Genomic DNA, 10,156 nt, shown 5'->3' with positions numbered 1-10,156 from the left:
GGCGGCCTAGGCCCGGGCCGGCGGCGGGGGAAGTTGCGGGGCAGCCGCTGCCTGCGCTCCCCCCTTCCCCCTCTCCCGTTCCTCTCTTCCCCACGGGTTCCTCTTTGCCCGGAGCGGACGCCGGCGGCGGCCGGGGCAGCGGAACTCTTCTTCTTCCCCTCCCCCCCCCCCGGCCCCCTTCCCCCCCGCGTCGACCCGCCCCCCCCCAGGGCCCCCCCACCCGCCGCCCCCCCCCTCGCCCCCCCCTCGGCCCGCGCGCGCGGGGCCCCAGCGGCCGCCCGGCTCGCGCCGCCCGGGGGCCGCCGGGAAGGCGAGGCGGCGGCGGCGGCGGCCGGAGCTCGGAGTCCCCACCCCGCCCGCTCGGCGCCCAGGGTAAGTGAGGTCCCGTGGCGGCCGCTAGGCCCCGCCCGAGACGGGGACCCGGGAGGGGGCTCGGGGCGCCCGGTGCGGCGCGGCTCGGAGGAAGTTGGGGGGACGGGCGGGCGGAGAGAAGTGTCTGGATCCTCGCCCGCCCTCCCCCCACCCCCGGCCCTTTCCGGGCGGCCGCCAAGTCCGGGGCGCCTCCCTCCGCCCTCCCTGCGCCTCTCGGTCAAGTGCACGGCGGGGCGCCGGCCGCGCACCCGCTTCTGTTCCTGAGAGCCGGGCGGGGGGAGGCGACTTTGTTGGGGCGCCGGCCCGAGTTCGTCTGGTCCGCGGCCCCTTGGGAAGCCGAGCCCGGGGAGGGGGGCGATGGCAGAGGAGTGTGGGCACCGGGCCCCCCAGCTTGCCGCCAGCGCTCCCAGAGGCCCTGGGGGTGGGGCGGGCGGGGCCAAATGGGTGTGGAAGGAAAAGCCCCCCGGCGTCGGGCTCACCGAGTCCGCCTTTCTTTCTGGCCCGGACAGGTTGTTTGGAGGAGTTGCAAATGTCTCTGAAGGCCCCGGTGAAAGGTTGAGACCCACGCGCCTATGCACATGTACGTGAGACTGTAAGTTGCCCGCCCACCCCCCGGGCCCCCGCGGGCCGGGTGGGGCTGTCCCCGGCAGAGGGGCGCCCCCGAAGCTTTCCGGGAGCTTCCCCGCTTCGACCTGAAAAGGCTCGGCCGGGGATTGAGGTTGTCCCCGGCTCTCCTGCTCTTGGCAAACTCTCTGGTGTTAACTTTTTAGGTCACGGAGTAGGAAGGGCCCAGAGAGGTGCTTAGTCCAATCCCTTCATTTGAAAGAGCCGAAATCGAGACCTGTACAGGTCAACTGACGTGCTTAAAGCCGCAGGAGTAAGGAGAAGATCCCAGGCTTTCTCAGGCCACTCTTTCCCGGTGTTGAGAAACACCCCAAGTACCTATGGATCCTACACTAACACAAGTGCACGGGGATTATTTACGTTTTTCTGTCGAGATGACCAAGTTCTCTTGTTTATAGATGAGGTCCTTAAATCATTTTGTTTGTGTAACACCTAAGAAGGAAAAACACAAAATCCACCAATAAAATCTGTGGTGCGAGGGGATACAGAGATCTCCTGTTCCTACTCCCAAGGTTATAGCCAGTGTTACTCATTTATCGTATTTCTTTCAAGCTTGTTAATTCCGGTTCAGTGAAGTTTGTATGCCCTAAGAGTTTTATTATAAATTAGATGATTTCAGTAATGTGAAGTTAAAAAAAGTTTTAATAACAGTTAAATGGAAGGGGCTTATTTGTAAAAGACCACATGCATGTCATGTGTAGTATGAAAGATGAATACTCTCAGCTCACCCCTATCTTGGGTGAGTTCTCCCTCCCTCTTTTGCTTTGTATATTTTTATCTTGGGTATACACTATTCCTCTCTGGTTACTCCCTCTCTTCCCCCTCTCCCCAATTGAATGTAAGCTCTTTGAGGGTAGAAAATTTTCCTAGTATTGTTTAGCTAGTACCTTGGATTAGTTGGCACTTATATATTGCTGCATGGTATTAATCTTTTGGTAAATGTAACCTCTCCCTTTCTCGAGATTTGTTTAGGTTTCTTGTACATAGGTTTCTCCAAACGTTGTATACTATCAGCTCTCACGTGTAAATAAATCTGAATGAATCTCTGAATCCTTTAAGTTTAGAGATAAAAGTAAAAAGAAAATGAAATTGTATGTTTATAATATGGTTTAGCTGCCCATGGAATTAATATTTAAAAACCTGATTTGCATTAGTTTATCAAATACAAAAGCAGTATCTTCAAAGTCAGACTAAGTTAGTATGAAACAGCGTCTTTGAAGTTACATAGAAGTATGCGATAGATTCAGTGTGGTGCTGTCTTTTCTTTTTTTGGTCTTAAAAAACAAAATCTCAGGAATCTACAAACACAGTGTGATCCAACATTAGCATGTCTGAAAGGTAAATACCACATAATTGCATTTTATTTATGCGTTTCATGGCTTAATATGGTATAGTGCATTAAGAATTGAACTATTCATATCAAAACTTTTCAAAAGATGAGTGTCTAAATTTTAAGCTTTTTAATCATTACTTAAAATACTTAAGTACTGTATAAATGAGTGCTGTCCATTGACTATTGGTTCAATTTGGAGCTTTAATGAGTTCAATTATGGTAAGTCAGTCATACTTGTTTGGCAACTTACTAATTTTACATGTGGTATTTAAAATTTTTAATTAAAATGTTGGTTATATTTTCTTGATTTTCCACAGAGAATATGAAACAGGTGTCAAAATGACATCCAGATTTGGGAAAACATATAGCAGGAAAGGGGGAAATGGCAGCTCTAAATTTGATGAAGTATTTTCCAACAAACGGACCACCCTTAGTACAAAGTGGGGAGAGACTACCTTTATGGCTAAATTAGGCCAGAAGAGGCCTAATTTAAATCCAGATATCCCAGAAATTCCTAAAAAGCCTAAAGTGGAAGATGAAAATTCAGAAGATCCTTTTGGATTTGATAGTGATGAAGAGTCTTTACCAGTTTCTTCAAAGAATGTGGCCCAGGCTAAGAGTTCCTCCCAGCTGGAGCCTGGTGAAGCTGCTCATTTGGGTGACTTCACTTCTGTACTTGAAGCTAACAGCTGTATTAGTCAACCAATCACCGAAGACATTATTTTATCAAGCAAGTGTTTACCTTGTGAGAGTACTTTTCTTGGTTTAAAAGAAAAGAGCACAAACCGAACCTTAGAAGACGGTGAAAACAAAAGTAGTGCAAAACTAATAACTAAAGGTGAGTTTTTATTTTGTTATAGTTGTCATAGACAGCTCTTTCTAAGTATTCATGCCTTTTACTTTTATGTAACTTTGCTTTAGTCAAAACTTTTTGTTTGTTTTTTTTTTTTTTTTTTGCTTTTTGGGGGGGGTAAGGCAGGGAATTGGGGTTAAATGGCTTGCCCAAGGTCACAAGGCTAGTAAGTGTTAAGTGTCTGAGGTCATATTTGAACTCAGGTCCTCCTGACTCCAGGGCCAGTGCTCTAGTCACTAAGCCACCTAGCTGCCTGTAAAACTTTTGGCTTTGAAAAATGGGGGTTAGGAGTCAGCTAGGTGGTGCAGTGAATAGAGCACCAGCCCTGGAGTCAGGAGGACCTGAGTTCAAATTTGGTCTCAGACACTTGACACAAAAAACTAGTTACGTGACTTAATCCCAATTGCCCTGACTTTCCTCCTCCAAAAAGCAAAAAAAGAAAAGAAAAATGGGGGATAGATAATAAGATCACAATAACTGTCAATTTCGTATATAAATTTCAGAATTTTGAGGAAAACAATTGGCTTTGAAAAAAGTTTTGTTTTTGCAAAATGGATAATACTCTGCTATAGAATAGGATTTTATTTATGCTCCAGATATCTTCTTCCTTTTGGATATCCATAAATCAGATAATGTGGACCAAGTTATTCATGTTTATAAAATACCTTATTTATCAAACTTAGTATTTGGTGGGATTACATGGTTATTGGTAGTGACAACACGAATTTTAAATTGTAGAATTAGCCCACGTTTAAAATATTTAAATGACATACAGTCTCGGTTCCAGGAAGCAAGTATTAGTCATAATTCATATTTTTGTAGTTTTCTTGAGTATAACAAATTAGCATTTTACCCTAATTCTTGGTGAGATTTGATTTGGGGCTGAGATTAATAGTTAGGACAGGCAGTGCCCAATTTATGAGAGAATGTATTCCCAAAGTTCGTTTTCTGGTTGGTTATTTTGGAACTTGAAAGCTGTTTCCTCCTGGGATCAGTATTATCAGTGGCAGTTTGGTTCCTAGGTCAGAATAGAATTTTGTAACTGGAAAGGACCTAAAGCTTCATCTCATGAGCTCCATTCCACTGCCTCTACCTTTTGCCATCCTCTACAGAGGAAACCGATGTACAGAGTTTTTTGTGATTCACAGCTGAGTGTTCTTGAGTTAACCCATAATGTAGCTGAAATAGTACTAATAGTTACCCTGTGCCTTGTGAGTGGGAGTAAAATACTGGAGACTGAGTGCAGGTTGCAGTGGTTTGGCAATTCTCATCCATAGTGGTTTAAGGAGAGAATGAGAATATAGCAAGGAGACTAGGAGGGGGCTCCAGTGACTGGGGGGAGGCAGAGAGAGGATACAAGAAGGGTATTCCTTAAGCAGCTACTGTGTGCAGAGCAGTGCTATGTGTCAAAAGAGATGCAGAGTTTGGGAGAGGGATATGTGTGAAGGACCCAGATGTATGATGATGATAAGTGCATTAAAGGATGTGTAAACACAGTGCCCTGTGAGGTCTGATAAATAATAATTAGGTTTCCAGGCCAATCTAATTAATTTAGAAAACTTTTTAAGTCCTTGCCTACAAACATAACCAAATTCTCACCCATAACCTTTTGGACCTGACTATCCCCTTAAGTTCTCATCCTATTTTTTTTATCTGAATCATCCTTGATTTGGACAGCTTTTACCCCTGTTGACTTTGAATCTTCTCCCTCCTTGATGATCCATTTTGGCATTTGACACATGATCCATTTCTGCTTCCTTTGCTGGATAGGCCCTCTACCTAAGAGTGGGTGTCTTCCTTTGTTATCCAAGGCTTTCTCCTGAGCTTTTTTCTTCTACATGCTGTTCTTTGGTGATCTGATTTTTTTATGTTTCAGTTATCTCTAAATGGTTACTTCCAAACATGGACATCCAGCCCAATTTCCGGAACTCCAGCCCTGCATGGCCAGCTGGCTCCTAGACATCTCCATTTGGGTGGCCATTTGGCAGTTTAAAGACAAGTTGTCCAAAATAACTCATTAATTCCCCCCTTTCTCTGCTAACACTCCTGATCCAAACTTCCTAGACCTCTTTAGGGCACCACTTTCTTCCCAATAACCCAGGTTTGAAATCTCTGATACCTTTTGCTGTTAACATCTCTCTCATCCTCTCTATTTACCTAGTTGCCAAGTTTCTTTCTCCTATTTTATCTTAGTCCAGTCTTTCTACTTACACTACTACCCCCGCAAGTTCAGGGTCTCCCTTACCTACCTACCTCTGATTTGACCTAATGTAACAATCTTTTACCTGTCTGGTCTACTTGTAGTCTTTCTTCTCTGAAATCATCCTCCATACACAAAATAATTGTCACTTCCCTACTTGGAAACCTTCTGTGATTGCTGACTTTATCTACAGGGTAAACTATCAATTGCTCAGCCTGTTTTTAAAGCATTACCGAGTCTGGCTTCCCTTTCGAATCCAGTTTGTGTTATGTTTGTTTCCTGCACATTTTGTCCCTCATCTGTGTGCCTTTGAATAGGCTGTCCCTTCTATGTCTATCATTTCTGAAGTTCAGTGCTCAAGCTCCTTCCTTCCCTTGAGTTGTGAGTATTTTTTCCAACCTGTAATTAGCTTGTACTTATATTGTTATCATTCAGTAGAACATAAGCTTCCTTTGGGCAGAGGTTCTTTTCATCTTACTTGCAATGCCTGGTGCGGTGCCTTGTATAGAGTAGAAGCTTAATAGTAACATTTATTGAACTGATGAATTTCTTTCAGCTTAGCTGATTGATGACCTAACGACAAAAGGATCAAAACCTTTGAGATCTACTGATCATTTCTATGTCATAAGGAGACATCAGATTTAGGACTCCAAGGCATTAGAAATATACTTGCAGTGAGTGTTGTATTTTCCAGGAACAGCATGGGCAGTAACAGGTTCTTTGAATTGCTTGGCAATTATAACATTCCTCTATAGGGTTTTCTCCATTCAGACCAATCGAATCATTGGAAAAGACTTATTCAGGCTTATTACTAGTGACTACTGCCCCTGCTGGGAAAGTATTTTAGTGAATTCAAATGCACTCCTTTATAAAGGAATGTATGGTTAGGAACTTGATCACTCAGTCAATAAGCATTTATTATGTTTCAGTCTCTGTCAGGGATTTCAAGTTCAAGACCTTTGTATATGTATAAAGGAGAGGAGGTAGTATATAATCACATTTATTGGAGGAATTGGGCAAATATATGACAGGAGTTAAATTTTAGGCTGAATTTATAATGTTTTAGATACTTATTTAATAGTATTTATTTGGATAAAAGTGAAAAATTCCACCCTCTTCTCTTCCTCTTCCTCCATTTTACTTAAAAGGAATCTGTTGCCCAACGTTATTCAGTCCATCTGTTTTCCTCCCACCCCCACCATGGCAGAACTCTGATTCTAAGTCTAATGTTCTTTGTATTTCATGAAGCTGTCTGCCTTTTCTTTCAGGTTGGCCACATTTAAAATAGACCAAGAAATCAAGACTATACATTGTCGGGAAGTGCAGGGTTTTCCATTGAATACATTTTGCTAAAAGTAATAACCAAAAATTAATTTGTTAGTGTTTTTATATTGCTAAACTGAATTGATATGTCATTTAAATTGTTTCACAGTAAGTAAATGGTTTGTCCTGCTGCCAAATAAAAGTTTTATCCTGACAGTCAAAATTAACTTGAATAAGTGACTAATAATGCATTTGTTCTATATCTGTTAAAGTCTTATGTAATTTTAATAAAAATACCATTATTATAAGTTCATTTAAAAAGTCAGCTTTAATAATATTGTTTCTATTTTGTTTGACAGTGAAATGAAAGTAATTTAAGGTATAAATGTAACAGTTTAGAAAGGCAAATAATGTAAATAGATTCACCCCACTGAAAACTTGATAATTTGTTTCTTTCAAAGATTTTCTTTAGTAAAGACAATTAACTCATGGAGTTCTACAACAAAATCCATGGAAGGAATCATTAACCATTTACTACTAAATGTCTAGAAGTTTCCCAGAACTATGAGAGATACCAAAAAACTACCAAGCAGTTCTGTACTCCTGGGGATCTGCCTTTCAATGCTTTGCCTGTACTGTTAAATAATTGCTTTTAAAAAATGAAAAGGCTTCCCCAGATGTTAAATCTTGTTGAACTTTGAGGTATATTTTGCTTGAAGAATAATTTTGAGATGCAGCTAGATGGTGCAGTGAATAGAGCACCGGCACTGGAGTCAGGAGGACCTGGGTTCAAGTCCGGATTCAGACACTTAACACAAAAACTAGCCATGTGACCTTGGGCAAGTCACTTAACCCTAATTGCCCTCCAAAAAGCAAAAATAAATAAAATAAAATAATTGGAGGAAATGCTAAATATCATTTAAAAAAGAATAATTTTGAGAGAGTATTGATTTAAGTTGATTTTTAACAATACTACCACTGTACATTTACATAATGCTTTTATATTTTTTACTGTGCTTTTACATGTTGTCTTGTTTGAACTATTGTGAAGTTTTGTAACCTTCTGAAATAAAATAGTTTGCTAGCTATCATGTGGGGAATTACCAAGTAGTCAGAAGGTTTTGGAAATAATTAGCCCCAAGGTTCTAATTAGAATGTTGGTGTGATGGAACCTTCACAGATCCCCACTAAACCTCTGTTATTTAGTACCACAGTTATTCCTTTTCCTTTTCTCTCCTAGTATTTTCATATCTACCTTTCACCCCCAATCTCTTTTGCTTCTTTTGTAACCGTTGTTTTATTTTTTACGTATTCCTTTCATCCTTACACTTTCATCTCATATTCATTATAACTCCTGACACTAAATGATACTTGGTGCTCTTTTGAATACATCACCTTTTCCATTACTGGATGTTCTTGTAACTCCAAGAGGAAGAGGAAGCACCTTCTTGTCCCCCTTCCCCCCTTCTCCACTATCACTTTCAAAATCTTTCTTATTCTGTCACCATCTTTCAACAATCTACCCTGATTTGTAAGAACATACACTTTTCAATCAAAATTCAGGAAATGCTCCTGCTTTTCCTCAATGACTTTAGCACTTGGTTTGCTGTTTTTGCTCCATCTCAACTCCTGTCATCATTTATTTATGTTGATGACCCTCCAGCTCTCAATTTCTCCATCTTGACTCTACCTCACCCTTCTGAGAGGTGATAGTCATTTAGTCTTCACCCTCCCCAACTACATTGTCTCTGAGATTGTGTTCTTGTTCTTGATTCTCATTGTGGCCTCTGCTTCTCAGCTTCTCTCTTGCCTTCATTTCCTTCCCCAGTCTTAACTCTATAGTCAGCTATTTCAACAAGGCACTATGCCTTACCCTCCAGTCTCTTGTTCCCTTGTCCTTTTGCTGTATTCTTCAACCCTAAGTCACTCTCAACATCCCATTTCTCTGCTTCTACCTCCAAGCCATTATTATTGCTAGAGGAATTCACAAAATTAAGTTGACTGAGTCTCCTTAAGAGTCATACTAACATTTCATACAATATAGCCTTTATGACATCCGATTTCCTATAAATGACTGTTGCAAACTTTTCCCTTTGTGTTTAGGCCTTCAGCTTAGCTCTCTTGGTGTCTCTTCTCAGAATACTGAAGGCTATTGGTCAAATTCATATTCCCTTAGACAAATTTAAAAACTTCTCTAATTCCCTTCAACCCATCTTCTCTTTTTTTCTGGCCTTAGAGGGAATGAGGTAATCTTTCTCCTTGCCAAGGTTAACCCCAGATTTTGTGTCCTTGATCACGTCGTCTCCCATCTGATCCAAAACTTTCTCTATCCTTCATTTCCACTCCCAATCTTCAGTCTCTGCCTATTTAGATTCCTCATTCCAAAAAAAAAAAAAAGCCCAAAAAACCACACACACACACACACACACACACACACACACACACACTCCTTTGAACCTGTCATCTTAAATCATTCCTTCAAGGCCTTCTTCATTGCTACATTGACATTGAGTAGCCTCCACAATAGCTTCCCCTTGTTCTTTCCTCAAACCCCTACAACTTGACTTTGAGGAAGATCTATTATTTTACTGAAACTTCTATCTCTGAGGTCATAAGTGTCAGCCTCCTGTGATCTTTCTGAGGCATTTCATACTGTTGACAGCTCCTTCTTGATTCTCTTCTAACTTCCTAGCCTCTGCTGTTCTTCTGCTTGTCTGCATTGTTCTCTTTGTCTAATCTCTTAACTGTAGGCATCCCCCCAAAGGGTCTTTTCTCTCCTTTTCTCCCTCTATACTTCTTCCTCCTTGGTTCTCTGAACCAGTTCCATGGCATCAGTTTAACACTTCACGCCTGAATTCCCCTCATGAGCTCCAGTTCTGAATTTCAACTCCGTGCTAGACAGTATGTCATTGTGGGTAAGGTGGTGATCTTGGAGTCAGTAAGATCTCATTTCAAGTCCCAACACACTACTGTGTGACTGTACAATCAATCACTTGGCCTGAGCTTCAATGTCCTCATTTCTAAAATGGGGTTGAGAAGCATGTATTGTGAGTCTCAAATGAGATGATCTATGTAAAGTTTTTTGCAGACTTTTAAAACACTCATTAAGTGTTAATTTTTGCCTCTACTTTGATGGTCCACCACAACTCAAGCTGAATGTAGCCAAAATTTAAGTTACCATTCCCCTCATCAAGCTGTAAATCAGACAGTGTACATTATTGGGGGGGGGAAGATAAATACCTATGAAAATATATGTAGCATAAAGATAGGGGATATAAGCACAAAGTAGTAAATACAAGGTAGTTGGGAGGAAAAGCACCAGTAATTTGGGGGAATAAGGAGATTGATACAGAAGATGTTGCTTGAGCTTCATCTTAATGGAAGAAACTGAGGTAGAGGGAATGGTGGAGATATGCAGGGGACAGCCTAATGCAAAGGAGATGAAGTGCCGTTTTTGAGGAGCAGAGAGATGGTCAATTTTGGTTGATTTTAGAGTTCAGGCAGGAAACTA

At 41.8% G+C, this 10,156-nt stretch overlaps 1 protein-coding gene across 6 annotated transcripts in view; it reads left to right on the top strand.

The window, feature by feature from the left end:
* The window catches only part of WAPL (WAPL cohesin release factor), a 112,058-nt gene that overhangs the window by 1,091 nt on the left and 100,811 nt on the right, over positions 1-10,156 (top strand). Inside the window, exons 1-3 of one of the 6 annotated variants that reach the window (XM_069071359.1) lie at positions 302-372; positions 882-952; positions 2,647-3,167. In XM_069071359.1, the coding sequence (XP_068927460.1) occupies positions 945-952; positions 2,647-3,167 (529 nt within the window). In that variant the 5' untranslated portion in view covers positions 302-372; positions 882-944. Of the gene's footprint in view, positions 1-301; positions 373-810; positions 965-2,646; positions 3,168-10,156 lie in introns of those variants that run through there. The other 5 variants (XM_069071357.1, XM_069071360.1, XM_069071356.1 and 2 more) reach the window with 5 other exon arrangements.

Source organism: Petaurus breviceps, unplaced genomic scaffold (genome assembly GCF_028583685.1).
Source record: "Petaurus breviceps papuanus isolate PSGF00001 unplaced genomic scaffold, PetGlider_PUasm1.0 90825, whole genome shotgun sequence".
Classification (NCBI taxonomy): domain Eukaryota; kingdom Metazoa; phylum Chordata; class Mammalia; order Diprotodontia; family Petauridae; genus Petaurus; species Petaurus breviceps.
The sequence above is the reverse complement of the archived record's forward strand: the minus strand, read 5'-3'. Positions and strand labels throughout refer to the sequence as shown.